General features: G+C 34.7%; 3 protein-coding genes across 3 annotated transcripts in view; 1 reads left to right on the plus strand and 2 right to left on the minus strand.

The window, feature by feature from the left end:
* Positions 1-332: 332 nt before the first annotated feature.
* cln6b (CLN6 transmembrane ER protein b) lies at positions 333-8,555 on the minus strand. Its single transcript, XM_042752922.1, has 8 exons — positions 8,394-8,555; positions 5,938-6,160; positions 4,567-4,681; positions 3,525-3,623; positions 2,634-2,822; positions 1,920-1,975; positions 1,567-1,689; positions 333-1,140 (listed from the first exon to the last, which is right to left on the minus strand). Exons 2-8 carry the CDS (start codon positions 5,982-5,984, stop codon positions 855-857), a joined length of 915 nt encoding a protein of 304 aa, XP_042608856.1. The 5' UTR covers positions 5,985-6,160; positions 8,394-8,555; the 3' UTR covers positions 333-854.
* Positions 7,463-11,511, plus strand: fem1b (fem-1 homolog b). Its single transcript, XM_042752921.1, has 2 exons — positions 7,463-8,238; positions 9,276-11,511. Exons 1-2 carry the CDS (start codon positions 7,964-7,966, stop codon positions 10,909-10,911), a joined length of 1,911 nt encoding a protein of 636 aa, XP_042608855.1. The 5' UTR covers positions 7,463-7,963; the 3' UTR covers positions 10,912-11,511.
* Positions 11,512-14,376: 2,865 nt separating this feature from the next.
* The window catches only part of itga11b (integrin, alpha 11b), a 43,080-nt gene continuing 31,681 nt past the window's right edge, over positions 14,377-25,775 (minus strand). The window contains exons 20-30 of the mRNA XM_042753113.1: positions 24,725-24,923; positions 23,024-23,122; positions 22,627-22,703; positions 22,373-22,456; positions 21,012-21,102; positions 20,760-20,873; positions 18,974-19,057; positions 18,596-18,706; positions 16,666-16,761; positions 16,119-16,232; positions 14,377-15,195 (exon numbers count right to left, since the gene is read on the minus strand). Coding sequence (XP_042609047.1) covers positions 15,121-15,195; positions 16,119-16,232; positions 16,666-16,761; positions 18,596-18,706; positions 18,974-19,057; positions 20,760-20,873; positions 21,012-21,102; positions 22,373-22,456; positions 22,627-22,703; positions 23,024-23,122; positions 24,725-24,923 — 1,144 coding nt within the window. The 3' untranslated portion in view covers positions 14,377-15,120. The remainder of the gene's footprint in view (positions 15,196-16,118; positions 16,233-16,665; positions 16,762-18,595; positions 18,707-18,973; positions 19,058-20,759; positions 20,874-21,011; positions 21,103-22,372; positions 22,457-22,626; positions 22,704-23,023; positions 23,123-24,724; positions 24,924-25,775) is intronic.

Here is a 25,775-nt window from a genome sequence, read left to right on the forward strand (position 1 = left end):
ATGTGCATTATTATTCTTTAGCTTGGGTTAAACTTATTAATTTTACTTGGCTGGAACAGCAGCTATGCTAATTATGTCTCTATTTTGCTTCTCTGCTTTGCCACGGGATTTACATCCCGTGGTAACTAGGATTTACACAAGCTCCAGTCTGGATCCAGAACACCTGAGAAGAGATGATGCCAGCCCCTCAGAGGACCTTAGATGATGCTAACCCAGAGACAACATACAGAACTACCACATTTTACTATAAGTTTGATTGCATAATTGCTGTTAATAGTGTTAATCGTCTGTTTGTTTACGTCTTTTATTGATTTTTCTGAACATTTCTGCCGTATACACATAAACTGACTGATGTGTGTTTCCCATATATATAATTATTGTTATAAAAAATATAAAAATATTATACACTATGGAAAAAATGAAAATTAAAAGTATCTTCAGAAAAATTATTTTACACAGGGGAAAACCTTTACACATTGAGGTAGAACATACATTGTTTGTTTCTTCAAGAATCCTTCAACAAATCAAAAAGAAGAAATGTCAGTTTGTTAACAACACTTTTTAGTAATGCTATTTTGTCTTAAAATGAAATAAAAGAAAAATATATTACAAATCTAGAATAGAATAGTTAATTGAATGACTTGGGCTGATGGAAATGGACTCTTTTCATTCATCTAAACACAAGCCACACACTCGGTGCACAATTTTTTCCAGAAATTCATAGGAAGTCCATTTTTGAAGGTGCAACGTGACAGTTACTTTTCCTCATTTTAGTACAAATAAGCATATAAATGAAGAGTTTATGGCTGCAGTGCAAGTCCTCTTGATAAAAGCAGTCATACTGATCTGCACTGTCAGTCTGCGAGTGGCACCTGTTTGTCTCTGAGGTGCAGTGTGTAGACGGCCCACGGCTCTGGTATATACATCACTCCTGGATATTTCCTCCGTAACACCTGGTCATTCCACAGACAGGCGACCCAGACGGTCACTAACACAAGAGACAGAGAAAAACTGTAGAGCAGGAAGAGTCCGTTACCGTCCGGCACAAAACCTCTGCGCTTCTGATGCACGACTGTAGCCATCATTGCAAAAAAAGTGAAGATGAACGGGATGAAAATTTGTCCTTCTGTCACAAGATACCTGTGAAGAGTAGAGAGCAATTCATTCATTTTAGTTCCAGCTCAGCTACATGAAAACTTAAAAAGCTAATGTTTCAAGAACTTAAAGTTTAAAGACCAGATAACTTTGAACAAACATTCTATTTAGATTTGTTCATAAAAGAACATTCTCTGTTAGATGGGATGGAGATATCTATAAAAGTTTTATTCTATTCACCTGCGGTGTCTCGCTCTGATGAGTTGATTTTTTTTTCAACTGGTGTAAACAAGTGTAAACACAGCCTGGAAACAAAGCTAACGTGTGACACTGGAGCTCATTCCCGCAGCACAACACACGATACGGCACACGCTGTTCTTTCTTTAAGGGCCGACTTTATAAATAATTCTGATCTGGAAAGGAGAGTTGAGTTGAGGTGGATAATGAAGAGTCAAACACTGATAAACTGACCAGTAGTAAAGGCCACTTGGAGCCAGTAGAAGCCAAGCGGAGATGGGCATCGTCTGCTCTGCTTGGACAATAGTGAAACAGCCAGTGAAATACAGGAACAGGATGAGAAATAGAGGAACACACCTGAAAAGAAATGAAAATATAGAGTGATTTTGAGACACCTTGTGCTGAAATAGAACGTTTTGTACAAAATAATGAATTCAAATTATTTGATGAAATTATTAACTGCACATTTCTGTTTAAAGTATCTTCTGATAAGAATGTTTCTATGATTTTCAAAGTAATCGGGTTAACTAGTCTGAAGTAAATCAGCAGTGAAATGCTGAATGTTTGCAGAATATTTCACAGCTTACCACATGCAGTGAGCCAGACTTTCATCATAATACTGCAACAACTCAAACGAGTCAACCTGTCAGAAAACACACAGAAATCTGATTTATACATTCACAAAATATTGTTTGCCCACCACAAAACAAAGCTGCCGTTATTGTTATTTACAATGAAAACTATTAAAATATTTTTTTTCTATTTGAAATCTTTTAGTATTTTAGTATAATTGAGATTTTATTATAATTTTATTTTTTATTATTATTTTAAATGTTTTCATTTATATATTTTCATAACTTAAAAGTTTTAGTCATTTTTGTGTTATTTTTTTTTAAATGTCTATATAACTTTTATTTCAGTTTTAGTTTTTGTTACTTTAATACATTAAGTTAAACTAAATAAAAATGAGTTTATTTCAGTATTTATTATTTTTATTTCAGGTAACAAAGTTTAATATAATAACTCTAACTAGCTAACTATAATAACTGACTACTATAAGGCTGAAATAAAGTAAAAAATATATTAGTTGAAAAACTTAAAAACAAGAAATGTAAATGAAATAAAAAATAAAGCTAAATTAAATATTTTAAATAAAAACAAAAACCACTAAAAATGTCAAAACCAAAACAAAATTAATTTCTAAATCTTAAACTAAAATGACAATGAAAACTAAAAAAATAAAAAGTGAATTCAAAATCTTAATAAACAGTGTAATGTGAATAAAGAGTGCTAGATTATACCAGAGTTTGTGGTGTGAGGCTCTTCATGATGGGGTTTTCTCTGACGCTCAGGTGCAGCTGGTATCCGCTGAGCAGGAGCCGGTGGTTGATGGACTCTCCCACCAGGTGTACACTGGCACCCATCACAAACGTGATGATGCACAGGTAGACAGCGGAGCAAGGCAACGTCTTCGGGCTTCGCTCTATGAGCTGGAACAGAACATTGCATGAGACAATATACTCCGAAATGCTAAGAGTTGAGAACAGGGATGCTACAACTGCGTTCACAAAATGACTCACTGATTCAAAGTGCTCCAGTCGGATCGCGGATTGGGTGCAAGTTAGTGAATGATCTGATTCAGATCTGGACTTTTATTACAAACACGTCCATAAGCTTTTGCTGCAAAACTGCAAAAGCATTTCTTCAACACTGACCTGCTAAGAATATCCTCACAGATTTCCGGATGCATGCATTGTTCTTTCACAGTTCTTTGAGACGCAGAGAAATCTTCAGTTCATCCAAGAAGACAAAGGACTGCAGAAGCCTCTGCCGGATATTTCCTCAGATTTAAAGGTCCGAGAGTTGTTCATTTCCAACAGGTTTGGGGTGATACATCATTTCAGCGACATGTAGCGGCTGAGGTCATAAATATCACCTCCTTCTGAGCTGGTTTTGCTCTGTGAGCTTTATAATAAAACGTCTGAGCCTCACATCGACAAATATGACACTGACAAAGTGTCCAACCTTACCGAAAGCAGCCATGCCCAAAACATCAGCCATCCATCCTGGAAGTGTAATACATCTTGGTCCAGTGCGTTGCAATTTGAAAAGGGGTGGGGCTTAGCGAAGGTGTGGGGCCTAAAAATAGGTGTAACCGCAATTGTTGACCTGCTTCATAATAATAAACTCACCTTGAGCAGCAGGAAGGGTGTTGTGATGTTGTACAGCATGTGGAAATAGTCACCGGCACTGGGTTTATTCAAAGGAAACCACGCCAAAGGACAAAAGATCTAAAGAAACCCACAGAAAAAGAATCAAACATCAGTGATTTTAGGCACCTTACAGCTTAAATAAAACATTTTTTTGCCAGAGAATTAACACAAGCGTTTTAATAAAATTATAAACTACTCAATAATACACAAGGAGAGGTGTAACTGCTTAAATTATTATTATCTTTTTTTTTTCAACAAATGTATGCAAAAAAAAAAAAAGTAAAACCTTTTAACTGGCTTTCAATTTACCTTACGAAATAGTGAGGAAAAACTACATTACAGCTGAAATGAAACATTTTGTGTGAAAGAATTAATGCATGTGCTTTAATAAATTTGTAAACTGTTCATTATGCAAGGAAAGGTGTAGCAAATGTATGCAGTGTAAAAAAATAAGAATTATTGGAAAGAAAAAAATTATGTAAAAATTGGCTTTCAGTTTGCCTTACAAAATACAAAACTACAGCGTATATTATATTTAACAATACGTGCAGTTTTACAGTAAAATACTTTTAAAAAATATGTTATTGCACGTAAAGAAAGTGAATTATCTCTATACAGTGAAAATATTAATTATAAATAACCACTCAAAACATCCACCTTTTCTTTACTAAAATATTGATAAATTGTTTTCATAAGTAAAAAAACAACAACTGTTACTTGAAATAATCGTTAAAAAACTTCTTGTTGTGTATAAAATATTTATAAATGAAAAAAAGGTAAAATTAACAGGAAAATGAAAATATAAAATAAACACTAATTCAAAATATTAATAAAAACTATAATTATTATCACAATTACACAAAAGTATCATTGCCCATGGGATGCTGTCAAATAATGAGTTTTGCACAAAAATGTTTTTTTATTTTATTTTATTTATTATGTATAAATGTAAAGGTTTTGATTGTTTTCAGATCTCTGTTTAATAAAACAATGTGAAGCTTATTTAATGTTATTTTGATACCATGGCTAAAGTCCTGCCGAAGTCCAGCAGCCAGTTCTGGAGGGTGAAATAACACCAGAGGTCCACGTGGAACTGAGCTTTCCTCAGACACGAGTCCGTCTCCCTCGAGCCGTGTCTGTCAAGAGGACATGACATCATGAGACAAATATAAAATCATAATGAGAAATATGCCTGAGGTCATTAAAGTCACACTTTTAGCAGCGTCTATCAGATGTCAGGCCCTGATGTGTGTTTCCCAGACCATCTGGCAAATATTTTTCATTTATTTATGTCCATCTGTCTCACTCTGGTTATGTCACTTTAATTCTTTCTCCCGTTGTGTGACTTTCATGCTGACTTTGCACCGTGGACCAGATGCTGGAGCACAAATCAGTTTTAATGGAATTGTTGATATGAGGATGAAGGAGCTAATGCCACATCAGAGGACAACACAATCAACAATATTCAAGATCACATTCAAACTGTGCATTGCAAAAATATAAATTAGATTTGTAAAAAAAAAAAAGGAAGTGTTATAGAGCTACTATTATAGGTTTTATTAAAATTATGTTTTCATTTTAATTTTAGTTAAAGTTTCAGTCATTTTATGTTAATTTTTTACTGTCTATGTGATTTATTTTTTTCATTTTTAGTTGCTAGTTTTTTAAAAGTATATATTCTTACATTTAAAAAAATACCTATTTCAATTTATTCCAGTTAAAGTACCTTTTAATTTCAAATAACATTTAGTTTCACTTGATTATAATAAGCCTGGTGCAGAACTCACTCTAGAAGCGTGAAGAGTTTAAGATAAATACTTAGTGTTGGTCAAAATCACAAATTCATGACCTAAAAACATTAAACTAAAGAGTGCGAGTGTAATGATGATGGTTTGAGACGCATCCAGACTCTTCCTCCATTTACAGATCAAGAAAACGTGGAAAGCGTCTCATGGACCGCCGTGGGAAACGCACTTTAATCTCATCCGATTTGTTTCCCTCAGATCCCAGTGCAATATCTCCGGCTGCAGGGGTTTTGGGAGGCATCAAAGAGCTTTTGGCTTTTGAATGTGATTCTAAGGTGGATTCAACCCAATCCAAGCACACTTTTTTTTTTTAATATTTAAATATATATCCATGAATATATTAAAAGTGATTTGAAATAAATATTTAATCATTTGACACATTTTTTATATTTAAATATTAATATGTCTATATATAAGTATATTCTTATATATACATACATGTGTGTGTGTGTGTAATTGTTAGATATACTTTTAAGACAAATACCAGCTGCTCATATGCACTTAATGGATCTTTTACAATGCATCTGAATTGTTTACAAAGCTTTTAGTATGTGGTATAAAAATCCACAATATGAAAAGTTTCAAACCTGGTCAGGAAGGCAGCATGCATGGCACAGTTTTGCCTCTTGCGCATGACGGGTGGGATTTCAGCGGCACCATGAAGATTTTCTGCTTTCAGCCGCACAGGAGGCAGACGATCCCGTGAATGACCTCTGACCTCAGCCAGCAGGGGTAAAATGCCTTGTAAGACTTGTAAAGCTGCAGGACACTCATGGCAGGTGTAACACGAGAAGATGTGACTGTCCAGCCCTATAATTCAGACCAAATACATCAGCTCTACACACTGACTTCTGACTATTTATAGAAATACATGCTTATTCATAAAGTCGAATAAAATAAAACAAAACACACATAACTAAATAAAAACGTTAGTAGTTAGGAAAACAAATAAATAATTAAAGCTCGTCAATCCTGAAAGATTAGGTTCTGTGAGAGCCTTTATAGTTGGTGCGGTTGATAAACCTTTAATCCAAACCCCTCCCTTTGTAGACGCATGACATGTTTCAGGATTTAATATTTCTGTTGAATATACTGCACTATGTGTCCCTAGAAAAAAAAATGTCAAATGATTAATCACATCCAAAATAAGTTTTTGTTTACATAATATTAGTGTGCATACTGTGTGTATTTATTATAGTATATATAAATACACACACATACACATAAGTATATATTTTGAAAATATTTACATGTATATATTTATATTAATTTAATTTATATTACAGATAAATATATTTAATATATAAACATAATATATTTTTCTTAAATATATACATGCATGTGTGTGTGTATTTATATATACTATAATAAATATACACAGTACGCACACTAATATTATGTAAACAAAAACTTATTTTGGATGTGATTAATCGTTTGACAGCACTAACATTTATTAACTAAATATATTTATTACTGTTTATTTATTAATTTTATATTATCTATTGTCCAGTAATGTGTAAATATATACATATTTTTAGATCCATTTTTTTGGGATTGGATCCAGGCTTCTGACATTGTAGAAAACTTCTAAACAAACACATAAAGCAAATCTTACACACACACACACACACACACACACACACACACACACACACACACACACACACACACACACACACACACACCAATAGTTTGTTAAATAGATATAATAAATAATGTATGATATTATATCATATGGAAACTGTGGTTACCTTAGTCAATTTTTACCATGTTATTTTATTGGGATTAATTGTTGGTATTTTTTTTTTTATTTGTTTATTACGCATATTAAATATTTTCATATCCACATTATTGTTTGTAATTTGGTCTAGGTTTCTGACATTGACGGAGAACATCTAAACACACACATAAATTATAGTATATTATACACTAATAGTTATTTTATGTATCAAATTGTACCATATATGGAAAATACGGTTTTCCTCGGTCAGGTTTTACCATAGTATTTTTTTTATTTTTTTTGGGATTAATTATTACAATTATAATTTATTGGTTTTTCATTTTATTTTATGGGACTTTTATTTCGAAAAAGCGTTCTAGAATCCCCAGTGTCGCACTTCCTATTATTGCTGACTTCATTTCCGGGCGTCGCAACTGGCAGAGGTGAAAGACACAAACGCGTTTAGCGCAGATTTGAGCTTTGATTCGGATTTATCGGTGAAATCTGGATTCGTTCCGCTGAAGTGATCGGCGGTGATTATCGCAGAGGGACTCAGGACTGGAATCAGAACAAACCGAGGCATAAAACTGAAGGAATGGGCCGAGGATACCCGCTTCGTTCAGAAGTGAAAGAGAATTCCGACTTGAACTGAACAGACTACACAATATCATAATTTCGGTTACAGTATCAGAAATTCAGTAAGTTAGTCAGACTGAAAGAGTCGTATTAGTAGATCATATAACCCGGTGTTTGTGATAGAGGTCAGCGATCATGTCAGGTGGTCCGGCGGAGACTCTCTATGTGCCTCATATATGAGCTGTAGAGCTCAGGCAGGGGGTTTTAATGGGAGGCGGATTGATCTGCTCTGAGATCAGCGGGCGAATCTTGCACAGATGGCGGAGGTACCGGCTCTGGCCCGGTTGGAGTCCCTGGCCCGGTATGTTCACAAAGCGGCCAGCGAGGGGCGAGTCCTGACCCTGGCCGCCCTGCTCCTGAACCACTCCGGCGTCCAGACCCGATACCTGCTGGAGTACGTGACCCAGGAGGCCGGACAGAGGTCCACACCGCTCATCATTGCTGCCCGGAACGGACACGACAAGGTGGTCCGGCTGCTTCTGGACCATTATAAAGTGGACACCGAACAGACCGGGACTGTCAGATTTGACGGGTGAGTTGTTTATTTTTTATACACTGTGTCTGTACACTGATTATGTAAGCGATACAGTCGCTGACTGTATATTATGTGTACTATTAATTTACACGGTTAAGGTTACTCGTATACACACTTCATTGATTAAATTGAAAATTATGTTGTAATCTTACCTGTATATTGTCCTAGAGTTTTCACTAAGAAGTAGTAATCAATTACAATGTACAAAATAATCGGGCTGGCACCAATTACTATAAAATTAACACTTATATTCTCTGAGGTAAATTTACAACAATCGATAACTGAAACGGAAAAATGGCGTATGAAATAAAAAGAGCGGGAGTCCGCGGAGTGATATGAGACAAAGTAGCGCCGTTTCAGTTCCCTGAATGAGCGGACTGATAACAGCGAAAATTAGACCGCTGAATACGGTGATTGACTAATCAGAAGCGAGTTTTCACTATGTAATAAAATGCGTTTCCCCCTAAACAAAGTAAATATTAATGTCATTTTTTTTTAACTGCCCTTCAAGTTGATGATACATGTCCAAACCAGTATGATTTACTTTATGTGGAGTATGAAAAGAGACATTTAGTAGATTTTTTTCATGCAATTAAAGTAATTTTAGGAGATCGCCAATAATGTCTTTTATGATGTATTTTAAGTCTTCTGAAGTCATATAATTTCTTTGTGTGAGGAACAGACCCAAATTTAAGTCATTATCCATTGAAAATTTTAATTCATGCTGGAGTTCATTCAAATATGGCGCATGAAGAAGCATCACGACAAGTTTGAGCGTTGTAGTAAATTATTTTCTTTAAACTTTACGCTATGTGATTCATTTTTTTTTGTAGGTCAGAAATTATATTTTTGATTCATGTAAACCTTACAAATGTTACTGTTGTATTGTGCTTGTGAGCAGTTAAAATTGTGAAATTTGGAACAAATTTAAATTTAACGAGTAAACGCTGGCAGAAATGTCATTATTGTATGACTATTCCAGAAGAGCCCTGTGTTTCACAATGCCATTGCTGACGCATCTTTCACTCTTGTAGGTATATTATTGATGGGGCCACGGCTCTTTGGTGTGCAGCTGGCGCTGGGCATTTTGAAGTGGTGCGTTTGCTGGTTTCGCACAACGCCAATGTGAATCACACCACCCTCACAAACTCCACCCCCCTCAGAGCTGCGTGCTTCGACGGCCGGCTGGACATCGTACGGTATCTCGTTGAGCACAAGGCCAACATCAGCATTGCCAATAAGTACGGCAACACTTGTTTGATGATCGCCGCTTACAAGGGCCACACCGACGTTGTTTACTTCCTGCTGGGGCGCAATGCGGATCCTAATGCCAAAGCTCACTGCGGGGCCACTGCGCTGCACTTTGCCGCAGAAGCCGGGCATCTGGATATCGTGAAGGAGCTGGTACGATGCCAAGCAGCTATGGTGGTTAACGGACATGGCATGTCACCACTGAAAGTGGCGGCGGAAAGCTGCAAGGCGGACGTCGTAGAGCTACTGCTGTCGCATGCGGATTGCGATGTTCATAGCCGCATTGAGGCATTGGAACTGCTTGGAGCGTCTTTCGCCAACGACCGTGAGAATTACGACATTCTTAAGACTTACCACTACTTGTACCTCGCAATGCTGGAGCGATTTCGCAATCCTGAGAGGGTTATCGCCAAAGAATTGCCGTCTCCTGTTGTGGCGTACGGAGGGAGGGACGAGTGCCGGAATTTGCAAGACTTAGAGGCCATTCGACACGACCGGGATGCACTACACATGGAAGGCCTTATGATTCGCGAACGAATTCTGGGTGCAGATAACATAGACGTGTCGCATCCCATAATATATCGTGGCGCGGTCTACGCCGACAACATGGAGTTCGAACAGTGCATCAAACTCTGGCTGCACGCCTTGCATCTACGCCAACAAGGAAACCGCAACACGCATAAAGACCTCCTGAGATTTGCGCAAGTGTTCTCGCAAATGGTCCACTTGAAGGAGCCGGTCCGCGCATCGGACGTTGAACATGTTTTGCGCGCCAGCGTCCTAGAGATCCGCCGCAGCATGGAGCGCTTGCGAACCACCACCGATGCGGAGTTGCCGGCAGCCACCGACAGCTACGAATCCAACTTGTTCACTTTCCTCTACCTGGTTTGCATCTCTACGAAAACGCAGTGCAGCGAAGAGGAACGAGCGCGTATAAACAAACAGATATACGACTTAATACGCCTCGATCCACGATCCCGAGAGGGTTCGTCGCTTTTGCACCTAGCGGCTAGCTCTAGTACGCCAGTAGACGACTTCCACACCAACGATGTGTGCAGTTTTCCAAACGCACAAGTGACCAAGCTGCTGATAGACTGCGGAGCCCAGGTGAACGCCGTGGACCATGAAGGAAACAGCCCTTTACACCTCATCGTACAGTACAACCGTCCCATCAGCGACTTCTTGACCCTCCACGCCATCATCATCAGCCTCGTCGAAGCCGGCGCTCATACGGACATGACCAACAAGCAAAAGAAGACCCCGCTTGATAAGAGCACAACGGGCGTTTCTGAAATCCTTCTGAAGACGCAGATGAAGATGAGTCTGAAATGCCTGGCGGCTCGCGCCGTGCAACAACATCAGATCTTGTATCGGGACCAGATTCCCAAAAGCCTGGAGGAGTTTGTTGAATTTCACTGACCTGTGCTTTTGTTTTTCCATCAGATCTGGTTTTCTGAGTTTGTTTTAACTTGTGAAACGGTGCTGAGAACTCCTGATTTGACCTCGTTTATAGTGCTCTGCACAGATTGCAAATCTCGAAAATGTAGAAAATATACATCCGTTTGGGAGATACGACTAAATGCGATTGCTGCATTTGATCCCAAAGGAACTGAAGTTGCCAGTTTCATTCTGGTTCTTTTTTTAACAAATCAAGGAGGATGTTGATGCTGATGGATACAGGCAGCGCAAAAGACTCTTATTTTGAAAACTGATACGTTTCTTCTTTTGGCAAACAGCATTTTATTGTGTGTTGGACTTTAGTCATGACAAAGTGAACAGCTTTTATTTTTTATTATTATTAAGCTGCTCTTTTGTCAACATTTTCATTTTATTTAAAACAGAGTGAAAAATGTCTATTTTATGACAAATCAATAGCCGAGAGTTGATATCCTAAAGCTAAACTCCGTGCCAGCTGGTTTCTTTTATTTGAATATTAAAATGTGCCTGTAACCAGAAAGTTGGATGTTTATAATTATTATTGTTGCCATTATTATTATTATTATTATGGTTCTTTTTTTTTTTTTGTTTTTTTTTAACCATGACGCCACTGCAAAGCAAATTAGCGAGTCTGTACTTATGACTTGCATTAATGAGCACGTGCTGGAGCTCTTTTTGAGTCACGGGGCCTTATTCTGGATGGTGCTGTTGTGTGAATGTGTGAGCAGCATGTCTTCCTGTTTTTAGCTCTCTCTCTGTGTGTGTGTGTGTGTGTGTTTTGAGAGCATGTCTTCTTGAATGTGGACCGAATCTGAATGTGGAGGTTTTTAACCCTCTTTGTTTGCATCATGTTTTATCCTTTAAAGGGGTCATATGATGCTGCTAAAAAGAACATTATTTAGTGTATTTGGTGTAATGCAATGTGTTTTTGCTGTTTAAGGTTAAAAAAACACATTATTTTCCACAGCTCAGTCCAGCGGCTCTGCTCGTGCACATCCCATCATTGGTTCTCTTTTAGCAGTTCAGTCAATGTACTGTTAGGAGTAACTGAATAACTCGGGATACTGGTTTATTTTGCATCAGAGGGAGTGAAAGGCACGTTTATAAACCGAATAACTTTGTGGATTAGTGCGTACTGGAGACGCGAACTGTTTCAAATGATTCAGTTAGATTTGGTGAACTGGTTCGACCGGTTCACTGAGAAGATCCAGTTAAATAGAACGATTTGTTCGTGAACCTGACATCACTAGAAGAGACAAACCAATAAAACCCATTACAAACAAGACATTTGTAGCATCCAGTGAGGACATAATTACTGATTATGATGACTTATACTGTCTTTTTGTGCGTTGTGTTGTGTATCGCGCTGCGTAAACATAAAACCATGTCTGCATTTGTGATCAGAGAAACAACAAACAACAAGCCTACTCTACATGTTTGAATCATCAGTGGCAAATTATTTAAATATAAAAAACGTGCTTACAGGCTGTGAGTCAGAAGCGCCAAACTGTCCTTGCAAAGTTTGAACTACCCAACTTTATAGAAAGAGCCACTGTGCCACAGACGCATTGCAGGCTACTGGTTCAGGAAACAGTCCTCATCCTCCATAAAATGCACTGCACACATCTGAATATTTGGGTTGAACTGTTCTGGAACAGTGTTGAAATACAACTTAACCACTGATTTCTAGTTGTGTCCTCTTTTGGAAGAACAAACAAAGTTTCACTTCAACGAAACACACAGTGACTCCACAACATGGCAGCTGCGACAACAGAGAATAAAAGTTACGCCTTTTATCTCTTATCTTCCCACATAGTGACGTAGAGATGTGGGGCGTGTTAGAACGAGCTGTTTTAGGAGGGTGTGGTTGACGCTTAACTTTTATAAAGAATATCTCTTTAGGTTTGAGACTTTAGTCTTTGCAATTTTACAGATCTTCTTTATGCACCAAGAGCTTGTAACACTCCAAAGAGAAAGGAACCATTGAAATCGCATCATATGACCCCTTTAAATACTGAAGATTGATCAACGTGTTTTTATTTCCATACCAGTTATAACAGGATTAAAAACATCGATCTAAGACACCTGTCAGACTCTGTGTGTTTCTGTTGCATTTGAATTGCAATTCTTAGAGGAATATTTCACCCAAAAACGAATGTCCTCACCCTTGGGTCACCCAAGATTTGGAGAAATGTAGCATTGCATCACTTGCTCATCAATGGATGCTCTGCAGTGAATGGGTGCCGTCAGAATGAGAGTCCAAACAGCTGATAAAAACATCACAATAATCCACAAGTAATCCACACCACTCCAGTCCATCAGTTAACTTCTTGTGAGGTGACAGGCTATGTTTTTAAGAAATAGATATTTGCTGAGCAAGTGATGTAATGCTACATTTAGAACTATTTCTTAAATAAGGGAAATCAAAAACAAATATTTAGTCTTTTAAATCAAGGTGATTTTAATTTATTCAGTGGTCCAATAAAAGCACATGACAAACATTCAGCTGTCATCTTTACATGCAATAATACGACATAAATGACAACAATTAAACCGAGTGACCACAGAATCACCACTGCGTCTCAAACTGTGAAAGCTGTGAAGCCATGTCAGAAGAAAATACTGTCTGAAAACATTTTTGATTAAATGACTATGTTTAGAACAGAACCATCAGACTACTTATGTATGTACTTAAGTATGTAGTAATGTATAGTGTGCACAGTATGCTTTTCATGCATCGCATGACCTACAGTTATCAAATTGTGCACACTGCACTGAATAACGTTAATCATCAATGCAATGCATTTAACGTGATCTTTCACTTTTCTAGTGTGATGAATGGATTGAAAATTTGTTTGAGTTTTCTTACTAAAAATTTGGTCTGGCTGACATATTCATAAATACTTTGACTTTAAATGTAAACAACCTTATATGGTTTACACATGGAATAATGCATACTATTTCACTTTGTGTTTTTAAATAGTCTGCAGTATACAGTGTGCTTGTTAGTAGACTAGTATTCCTTTCTGAACACAGCCAGTTATTCCAGACAGCGATCATGAAAAAGAAAGAGTGTACGGGTAGTTGTCAAGATGTCAAGAATATTTTAATAATTTATAGCATCCCCCTCCCCCCCAAATTTTTAAGTCTTATGATAATATTAATTACATAGAAATTACATAGAATGTTGTACTTTTATTTTTTTTAGATATCAAACTACATAAATATATGTATATACATTAGTACTGTCAAACGATTAATCGCATCCAAAATGTTTTTGTTTACATAATATATTTGTGTACTGTGCACATTATGTATATAATAAATACACACATACAGCATATTTTTTTTTAAATATTTGCATGTATTTACATATATATATTTAACATATTTTTCTTAAATATATACATGCATGTGTATTTATATATAAACATACACAGTACACACACATATTATGTAAACAAAAACTTTTATTTTGGATGCGATTAATCGTTTGACAACACAAAAAGTAAAATGTGCATGTTTATTTCAACTACCCTTAACTCTTTTACCAGTTTTTATGGTGAAAAACACAGAAATACACATGGAAGCAATGCTTCTGATTCCAGATGCAATGTACTGTAAATAAAATTGTGATTATGACAAAATCTCAACTACATGAACCTTGAAAAGATGTTGCAACCAAATGCATTAAGGTGCATAAGTTTATGGTTAAATATTTTATTTTATCATAGTTTTACATTATATTGCTGAATTTTTTTTTTAATATTTACAAATGTCAAGTTCAAAATTCTTTACAATGTGCAAGTGCATCAGCTTGAATTTATACTGCAACAACAAAGTTTTACGATTCTGTTCCACAATCAGTTTTGTTTCGTAATATGCAAAAAAATTATCAGCACCAAAAGCTCTCAAAACGGTTCAAACCGAAGCCTCTTCATTAGTGTTTTTTCTCCCGTTGACTAGTACTTTCCACCGGTTCCCAAAGTCACAAACCACGTGAAATTCTTCCTCATAAACCGCATCTTCACGTCTTCTGTCTTAATTGGCAGCACGGCCAGGAGAAGCGAGCTGATTGGTTCTGCATCGCACTGCAGGAGGGCGTGGCAGTGCTCGAGAGCAGCTGATTGGCTGACACACACCCGTGTCTGGAGAGTCCCTGAGTGATTGGCTGAGGAGCTTGCCGTGGCATTACCGATCCTCTGCTGTCTTCTCATTGGTCGCCTGCTCTTCCCTCTCTCTCTTTTGCCTGCTGAAGAATCCAAGCTGCGGTTGAAAGAAAAGCAGTGATTTGTTTTGAATCCAATAGCGGAAGCTCCTGAGAGATCTGACCTTAAATAAACCCTAAATAAGTGTTTGTTATGTAAATGTAAGTTTTGATATGCAAATTTAGCTCTACTTAATCTAGTGTAAAAGAACGTCAAGCATATGGACATAATTTAAACTCTGCTCTGGACAAAAAGGGATTTCAGTCTGTTATTCTATCAGCCAAATATCTTATTTTAATACTATTTAGATTTTATTTTTAGTTAATTTTAGCTTCATTAATTTGTTATGTGCTGTTATCGTTTTTATTATTATTACTGTTGTAGTTGTTTTTTTTTTTTTTTTTTAAGTTTTAGTCATTTTAGTACTTCAACTTATATTTCCCAAGGCAATATTTGTATTTTTAGTACATTAGTTACATTTTAGTAATTATATATATATATAGTTTTAGCAATTTTAGTATTTCAACTCAAACTTATTTTATTTCAGTTAGTTGCAAGACAACATTTTTTTTTAAAGTTAAGTTTGAGATTTTCATCTCATTTTTTATACAAGTAATATTTATTTTATTTGAGCTTTATTTTGAATAACAGAAAACAAGGTTTAATAGTTCAATTATTAGTTAAAAATAAAAACATTCCCAAATATTAGCATATTAAAATGCGTCATTTTTTGGATTTTAAACCACTTTATTGTGCTGTATGCATTTTAATATGCAGATAAACGATAAGCAAGCCATTCGTAAGCAGATTCACTCTGAATTAAACCATAATTAGTCCAAAATGAGACCAAAACAGCTTGATCTCCTTTTTTTTTTATCACCCAAATGAAGTGTATTTACAAATGCACTACAGTAATACAAGTCTGTATTAATAGATATGTTAATATTAGCTTGGTAACTGTGAATAAAACCCGTCTCAGACCTTCCAGAGGGCCAGTACCAGCAGGGCCAGGAGCTGCAGTCCTCCCAATGTGCTCCCAACAATCACCCAGATGGGAATCCGGTATTCTTCCTCCTTCCTAATCTCTAGGATTATCTACACAACCAAAATCTTAAAGTCAAATTCGTGGAAGAATCAGGCAGACAAGATCAGGACTCATATGCAAACCTGCACAAATGCATGTTAGAAGATGTGTGTGATTAAGTTGGCTAACACTGTATTTTTGCACCAGTTATACAGTAAAAAAAGACTGATTTATCCATGAGGGGGCAGCACATCACTTGTTTTGTTTTTTTTGTTCTGGGGAGTTTTTTTTTTTTTTTCATGTGCTTTTCGAAAGAATTATTAGTGTTTTTTTTTAAAAATGATGAAAACTTTTTTTTTGTGTGAGGATGTTCTTTCTCTCTCATTCGTACACTTCTACTTCCAGCACAGGCAAATGTAATAAAGGAACTCAGATGCATCATTTCATTTCATATCCATGAAGTGCCTCATGTATCGCCATTTACAGCATTCTGGAGGTACTCACGTGTCTCATGGGTCGCTCCTCGTGGAGGAACATCGGACTTGAGGGGCTCAGCTCAACTACAGCCGTCATTACCAGATCTAACCGTTTAAATTTCACCTGAGGGATGAGATGAAGAGGTTTTTAATCGCGTCGCTGCAAATAAACAGCTCATAATTTAAAGTCCTCTTCGATATTCAGTAGGAAATTAGCACAAAAGCTTGCTTTGGGAAAACTGACACATATAATTAGAGGAAAAGTAGATGTATGTAATAATATATGGACCCCTTTAAACGATTTGTTAACAAGTAGATAACGTGGAATGTAAAATAATAATGATAATAACCAAACAATAATGTGAACAAATGCCTGATGTGAGAAATTACTATTATTTTACAAGAACAGATACTAGACTGATAAATGTAATTTTCTTGTTTATTTATTATTTATTTTTTAAGTATAATTTGTGTGTGTGTGCATATATATATATATATATATATATATATATATATATATATTATATATATATAAATATATAGATATCTACAATATATATATATAATTTATTAAATATGTCGAGGTGGAAAACATTGGATACATAAAACGTTGTTATTACATTGGATAATACAATAAAATTTAATAAAAATATAACAGAAAAAAGAAAGAAAAACCTGATTACAATTTGTTAACAATTAGGTAAAGTGGCATGTAAAATCATGATGACTGAACAAATTCCTTATGTGCAAAATTATTATAACAGATACTGTACTGATAAATATAACTGTAATTTATTTTACTGTTATTTCCTTTTTTCCCCTAATTTTAGTGTATTAATATTAATATATCTATATATATATATTATATATATATATATATATATATATATATATATATATATATATATATACACAGTACAGGTCAAAAGTTTGGAAACATTACTATATTTTAATGTTTTTGAAAGAAGTTTCTTCTGCTCATCAAGCCTGCATTTATTTGATCAAAAATACAGATAAAAAAATGTAATATTGTGATATATTATTACAACTTAAAATAATTGTTTTTAAATGTATTATATTTTAAATTATCATTTATTTTCTGTGATGCAAAGCTGAATTTTTTAGGATCATTATCACATGATCCTTTAGAAATCATTCTAATATGATGATTCATTATCAAAGTTGGAAACAGTTCTGCTGCTTAATATTTTTTTCAGAACAATGTGATACTTTTTTAGGATACTTTGATGAATAAAAGTAAAAAAAAAAAAAAAAGAAGCTATGTTTTTAAAATATAAATATTGTGTAATAATATACACTACTGGTCAGTAATTTGGGGTCAGTATTTTTTTTTCTTTCTTTTTTTTAAATAAAAATCAATTCTTTTATTCAGCAAGGATGTTAAATTGATAAAAAGTTGTGGTAAGGAAAATATATTATTAGAATATATATTATTAGAATTTTTTTTATTTTGAATAAATGCAGTTCTTTTTAACCTTTTATTAATCAAATATATTTAGACAGCAGAACTGTTTCCAACACTCATAATAAATCAGAATATTAGAATGATTTCTAAATGATCATGTGATAGACTGGATGTTACATGTGACACTGAAGGCTGGGAGTAATGATGCTGAAAATTCAGCTTTGCGTCACAGGGAATAAATTATTTTTTTCAAAGTATATTCAAATAGAAAACTATTATTTTAAGTTGTAATAATATTCACAATATTACTGTTTTTTTCTGTATTTTTTTGATCAAATAAATGCAGGCTTGATGAGCAGAAGAGACTTCTTTCACAAAACCTTAAAAATAGTAATGTTTCCAAACTTTTGACCTGTACTGTATATGTATATATATATATATATATATATATATAATATATATATACACATTTTTTTTTTTTTCCTTTTTTTTTTTCTTTTTTTTTTTCATTGAGAATGTCTGAGATACTCACAGCTAGTAAAGACTGCAGATTGAGGTGTCCTGTGGCGGTGATGCTAACGTCTCCTTGGGGAAACAGGTTGATTCTGCACTGCGCTAATAACGAGTCGCTGGTGGATGCATTCTGTGAACACAGATAACACAATATGAATGACACGAAATACTTTTTGATCACTTGGAAACTGAATGTGCCAGAGAGGAAACTGTAAGTGAATCATTTCCAGTTTGGAGCACATACAGACTCCAAACAGATGTTTGTGTTATCTTTAGCCAACAGGAAGTGATCAAGCAGGTTGGGTGGTTCATCGCTTTAACCTTCTGTTGCTTTGTTTCTCTGCAGAAGGATGCAGTTTGTGTATCACAAAACTTCTGAGTTTGGACGATGTGTTACCATGTGCGGGTTGAGAGAGAGATCTTCCTGTGAGGACGAGCCGGCGGTAATGACACGTGGAGCGTTGCAGTGTGAGCCCGCCGTCTGAAACGAACAAACAGTGCTCTTACAGGGACAGTTCACCCCAAAATGTAGATTTGCAGTTAATTTACACACCCTCAGGCCATCCCAAATATTTTTCTTCAGTAGAACAGTAAAGAAGATTTTTAGCTGAAACTCCCTGCTGAGAAAACAAACAAACAATAGACACCATCACATGATTTGTAATGGTTATAATGGGACTTTTAATGGAAACTGTAATGGACCCTTTGGGTTTCTACTGATAATTGGTTACCTTCTATTGGTGGCTTGCTAAAACCAATGAATCTTAATGGAATATTTCCCAAAACACAATACAGAAAACCATTTTTAATGGTTTTAATGGTTAAAAGTTGGTATTTGTAGTGGAAACCATTAGAAGTTTCTGTGATGGTTTCTATTGTTTTTTCAGCAGCGCTGTGATCCTTGGTGATCCATAAAATGCAAGTCAGCAGCTACCATCACTTTGAGAGTTAAAAAAGCACTAGCAGGCCACACAAAATTAATTCCCGTGGCTCCTGATGATATATTGAGGTTTTATGAAAAGAAACAATCGGTCTCTGCAAGAAACTGAACATTATTTATCACATTACTGTAATTCTGGGGAAATTGGATTCTTTCTGTTTGAACTGGTTCTGTTCACTGCTTTGTTTTCGCAATCACTTCAATGCTGAATGTAAAGCAAAAATATTATACTAAAGCACCTACTAATGATGCAAAATGTGGATGTTTCACATATCTAAAGCATATAACATGAATAAAACAAAGAGAAACCATAAACACCTCCTTCATTCGAGTGTTCGGTTCACACCTGTGCACATCAGCGGCTCATCAGTCGAACTGTTTCCTCAGTTCAGTGACTGTTGGAGGAATGATTCATTCATCACAGGATCAGATACACTGGTATTTTGGCTCATTTTGAGTCTCAGCGACTATCAGGCGTCTGAAAGTGAGTTTTGATTGAGATCTGAGCTGCTTGAGCCACAAACCGTTTCAGATGCTTCAGTCCTATTTGGTGAACTGATTCATCCAGTTCACTAAAAAGAACCGGTTCAAAAGAATGATTCGTTCGTGACTCGGACATCATTCTGGACCTTTTGCCTAAGGCTCTGTATTATAATCTTGTAAATAATATTCACTTTCTTGCACAGACTGATCGTTTCTCTTCGTAAGACCTCAATATATCACCAAAAGCCATGTGTATTAATTTTGTGCTCCTTGATATGCTTTTTTTTTACTCTTAACAACGGACAGCGGTTGATGCATTTTATGAATCACCAAGGGCTAAAAATCCTTGGTGTTAAAAAGTTCAAAATCTTCATTACTGTTCAACTGAAGAAAAGCAATCTTGGATAACCTGAAGGTGAGTAAATCAACAGCAGGTTTCAATTTTTGGGTGAACTATCCCCTGAAACACACGCCACAAGTCATTCTTGATAACAAAACAGATGAGGATTTACACAACAGCACTCACTAAAACAACGACTGTGCCAGCTCAAATAAACTGCATAAACAGATTGTTTGCATTATGAAACAGGCAGAATAACAAGCTCTGGAAGCAGTGAAAGCATTCATTTACAACAATAATGACACAACGCTCAGTTTTAAATGAACCGTTTCTTAAAAAAAAAACAAGGTTCGTAGTTTGAGGCAGAAATTTTATTGGAAAATCTGTAAACATAATTAAGATGAAAAAAAAAAAATGCACCTGAGTAATATCCAAGTCTGAGAGACGCAGGAGAGCGTTTGCATTTCTGGTCACAGCGAAGACGTTTAACGTGAAGAGAAGCTCAGATACGGGAAACATGCCGAGGTTTTGGATCTGCAAAACAAATAGTTTTAGGAGAAACATCTTAGAAGTCCAAAGAAAATATTAATTTTGTTCAGATGCACAGCGTATGTGCTCTGATTAATTCTGGAGAATATTATTTCAAGCCCGGTTTGGACGTGAGGAGCCCACCTGATAAGAGAGATTGAAGGGCGGTCCGGTCCCAACAGGGATGGTCTGGACAAGTTCAGGTTTGATCTCAAAACGGGACGGGCTGGAATCTCTGAAAGAAAGACTCAGTATGAATGACTCAATAAATAATCATTTATTAGTTTTGAGATGTTTCTGGGTGAATCTCAAAAAACTTGTCAAGAACATGTCTGTAGCATATTTCACCTCAAAAATCAGAAGAAAAAAGAATGCAGTTTTTATCCTCTTTTTTTATCAGTTTTATAAATATTTTGAATTATTTTTCTTTTTCTTTTTCTCTTTTAGCAATTTTATTTCAGTTATTTATTTTTGTGCAATTTTATATATATATATATATATATATATATATATATAATATACTATATATATAGAGAGAGAGAGAGAGATAACTATAACTGAAATAAAATTGCTAAAATTAAAAAAACTTAATATATATATATATATATATATATATATATATATATATATATATATATATATATATATATATATATATATATATATATTATTTCAGTTAAATGAAATTTTATTTCAAGTAACAAATATTTTCATGGTTTTAATTGTAGTTAACTATAATAACCCAGGTTAAAATATTTGTATTTTTTTTTTCACATTACAATAAGGATAATAATATAATATAATATAAACATATTTCACCTGAAAATATCTGAACAAAAAGGAATGCATTTTCTTTCCTCATTTTGTCCTGTTTTTAGACCATTCAGATTTTTTTTCAATAAAATTTTAATTTATTATTACAGTTTTATTAATATTTTGAATACGTTTTTTTCTGTTTGCATTTTAATTTAAAGTAATAAAGTTTTTTTTTTTTAATTTTAGTAATTTTAGTTCAGGTGTAGTTATTTGTGTGTGTATGTGTGTGTGTGTGTGTATATACACACACACACACACACACACACACACACACACACGAAAGTAACTATAACTGAACTAAAATTAAAAAAAATATATAATAATTACAGATATTACATTACAGATTACAGATCTCATATACTGTTAAAACAAAAAACAAAAAAAAACAACAACTTTAAATTAAAATGTAAATATACATATAACATTTTATTTCAGTTAAGGTTCATTTTATTTCAAGTAACAAATATTTTTATGGTTTTAATTTTGGATATAATATATAATAACCTAGGTTAAAATATTAGTATTTTTTTCACATTACAATGATGATAATTAATAATATAATATAATATAATAATAATATAATATAATATAATATAATATAATATAATATAATATAATATAATATAATATAATATAATATACACTTGACTTTTGGACATTTTTCTGTGAGTTTCACACTACTGTGTTACCTTGTGAAGAGAATATCAGCTTCATATTTCAGATTATGATATATGTCATTGATGTTGTCCTCTGGAGACATTTCTTCACCTTCACTGCAACGAAACAGACAGATTCATCTAAAAAAATCTATAGCTTTCATAAGCCAACACAATTTTTTTTTTTTTTTTTTAATGAATAATAATTTAATCTACATTCGTTATACATCAATAAAAAAAAATCTCCTCAGAAGAGGTTGTCATTGGTTCAAAGGTCACGACCTCACCTGGAGACCCTCAGAGTGATCTGGACGTAGTTCAAGAAGACAGATCTGCTGAACTCAAACTCCAGTCGAAAATACACCTGGATGAATGAAACAAAATGTGAACATAAGACAACAGAGAAGCCGAACGAAACACAAAACACACCTAAAGGACGAACTCTTCTTCTAGTCGTTAATGTCTCTCACTGTCGTCTAATCGGCGGTACTGTGATTAATGCAACTGCTGCTTTGTACTGGATCTGAACAGAATCAGACCTTCGGCGAGTGGAAAACAGCCCGTTCAGACATTGAATAGCACAGTATATTACATTGCCATCTGACACCTTCACTAAACCGTGCAACCTCCACTTGATCAGTGATATTCAGACTAGCCAGCTGTTACAGGTCTGAGGCGTCTCACCGGAGCAAAGGACCTTATGAACGGCGCGCTGATGTTGCAGGTTCGGTAGAGGCTCTGATCATCAGAGTTTGGACACTCGATTGCAATGTCTGAAGGTGCCTGAAAAACAAAAACACATTTTCAATTTCAGACCAATGCATTTCTGCGGAGAAAAGCCCACAAATGAAGACCACTCCAAGACATTGGACTAAATCACTGAAATCACTAAAAGTGATTTAAGTAGTCAATATACTGACTTCAGAAGTTTTATTTGCACCAGTCTATCACTTGAACTACAGTCCACATGAACTCATTTTACAGTTTGGTTCATGAATCTATCTGATGAAGACATATTTCATTCATAATAACCCTTAAATGTTTAGGAATTTAAAGTATTTGAATTTTTGATCTATGTAAACATGCATCAATTGCCACTGGCTGTTTGTTCAGTGTTTTGATGGAGTGATTATGATTATGGAGTTTATTTTTTAATGTGTTTGAATTAATTCGATTTATTAATCATTAATATAATTTATATTCTATAAAATACAGTATTTTAGAGCAGTATTTGCTTAAACTTTTAAGCAATTTATTTCTCTAAAAAAAAAAAAAAAAAAATTATGTTACATTTTTATATGACTTTTCCATGAAGATTTGATTTAAATCACACTTTTAAAAGTCCCTCATATATCCAGGTTGATCAAGACCATGGGAACCCTGGTAATTAAATAAAAATGGCCAAACAAATTAACAAATTAAAATAAGAAACATGATTTCAGTTTGCATCTTGATTCTTATCTTACCAAATTTTTTTACAGGGATTATTTTATAATTAATTTAATTACATTTTCAATTTGATAATTTGCATTAAAATGTCCCTTAAATATTCAGGTTGTTCTTTAATAAAAATTGCAGTTATCAAGGAAACACATTAAAATAAGAACCCAATTTGTTTACATCTTAAGTCTTAGCAGTTTTAGCTTATTTTAAAGCTTGTTTTGTCTATTTTTAAATCATTTTAACATGTCTTTTAGGGCTGTTTGTGTGGTATATTTGTGAACCTGGACCACAAAACTAGTCATAAGGGTCAGTTTATTGAAATTGAGATTTCTTCATCTGAAAGCTGAATAAATAAGCTTTAAATTGATGCATTGTTTGTTAGGAGGAAAATATTTGTCTGAGATACAACTATTTGAAAATCTGGAATCTGAGGGTGCAAAAAAATCTAAATATTGAGAAATTCATCTTTAAAGTTGTTCAAATTAAGTTCTTAGCAATGCATATTACTAATCAAAAATTAAGTTTTTATAGTAGGAAATTTACAAAATATCTTCATGGAACATGATCTTTAATTAATATCCTAATGATTTTTGGCATAAAAGAAAAATCAATAATTTTGATCCATAGGTTTTTTTTTTTTTTTTTCTTTTTGCCTATTGCAAAAAATATACCCAAGCGACTTCAGACTTAAGGTTTTGTGGTCCAGGGTCACACATGTGTTGCTCAGTCACTTATCAGGTTCCAGTGAGATTAGGATGCTGCCTATGAAGTCACTGAGGAAGCTCGCTAGGCTTTGGATCATGACTCATAGTTTCCCTTTCACTCTTGGCCTCTTTATCAGCAACTCACGTTTGAATTCCTTCTTTAATGCTCTAAACCCTCATAAATACAGTTTAGGCCTGGGCTGAGACTCAGATCAGGGTGTTTTTCCAGAGAACAGACCTTCAGCACCAGACTGGAGAACTGGAGGTTTGGAGAATGTGTGATGTGCAGGATCGTGCCGTATGCGTTTTCTCCCCGGTTCTCTAAACGTGCCTCCACCAGAACTTTCCTCCGGCTGGCCTCCACCAGACGCTCGCCGCTCGTCCGCTGATGGACACACGGCGGCCACGAGGAGCGCTCGCGTCGCCCGCAGAACTGCCTGAAAGAGACACACATAACAGCGTTTCTGAAGGTTTCATCGAGGTACTTGTTTAAGATCTTTTTAAGGAATAAATTGAGGGGAACACAATATGTTCTCAAACGTAAATGCATAGAGAGTAGACAATATTAGTAACACTTTAAAGTTTGAAAATACAACTTCCAACAGATTTGCATTACTTTTTAATTCTTTTAACAAAAAATATTTTTTGTTGTAATTTATGACTTCAATAGCTCGGCTCCCTTCCACTAGAATATGAGGGAAAAAATATTTTATTGCACTAGCTGTTCATGATGCAAAAAAGTGATGTTCTTCATTTTGTTTTTAGATGCAAATGTCTAAAGATTCTTAAATGAAGACACAAGAAGTCTTGTTTTCTGAGAAATGGATCAAACGTTTATGATTAAATAAGAACAAAATATCTGCTAATGGGTTCAGAAAATAGTATCTAATTCATAGCAAAGGTTTTCATACCCCACTGACAGATTGTTTTCATCTTTTAAGCATAAACTCCATTAGCTGTGTTCAATTATTCAGAAAACATGACTTCATATGTTCATTTTGCATCTCATGTAAATTCATCTTGATAAAAGGATGCTTAGATATTTATACTGGAAAACAAGTCAAAAATACTGAGTAAGAAAATCCATGACTACTCTGCAAAGTATTTCTGTCTTGTTTTCCATTACTAATATCAAAACATTCTTAAATCATGATGCATTTACTTTGACAATTTTTTCAGAAAACAAGACATGATATCTTGTCATTTGGCTTCTCAAGTAAATGCACCTTGATTCAAGAATGTTTAGACATTTATACTAGAAAACAAGACCAAAATACTAAGTAAGATAA

The sequence above is a fragment of the Cyprinus carpio genome, chromosome B25, assembly GCF_018340385.1.
Source record: "Cyprinus carpio isolate SPL01 chromosome B25, ASM1834038v1, whole genome shotgun sequence".
NCBI lineage: Eukaryota > Metazoa > Chordata > Actinopteri > Cypriniformes > Cyprinidae > Cyprinus > Cyprinus carpio.

Excerpts from the sequence above, each read along its gene's own strand:
- cln6b (XM_042752922.1), bottom strand. The coding sequence starts at position 5,984 with ATGCGCAAGAGGCAAAACTGTGCCATGCATGCTGCCTTCCTGACCAG. Across the intron at positions 1,690-1,919 it reads AGTCTGGCTCACTGCATGTG|GTGTGTTCCTCTATTTCTCA; the intron begins GTAAGCTGTGAA and ends ATTTCTTTTCAG. Across the intron at positions 1,141-1,566 it reads CCAAGTGGCCTTTACTACTG|GTATCTTGTGACAGAAGGAC; the intron begins GTCAGTTTATCA and ends TACTCTTCACAG.
- fem1b (XM_042752921.1), top strand. The coding sequence starts at position 7,964 with ATGGCGGAGGTACCGGCTCTGGCCCGGTTGGAGTCCCTGGCCCGGTAT. Across the intron at positions 8,239-9,275 it reads GGGACTGTCAGATTTGACGG|GTATATTATTGATGGGGCCA; the intron begins GTGAGTTGTTTA and ends TCACTCTTGTAG.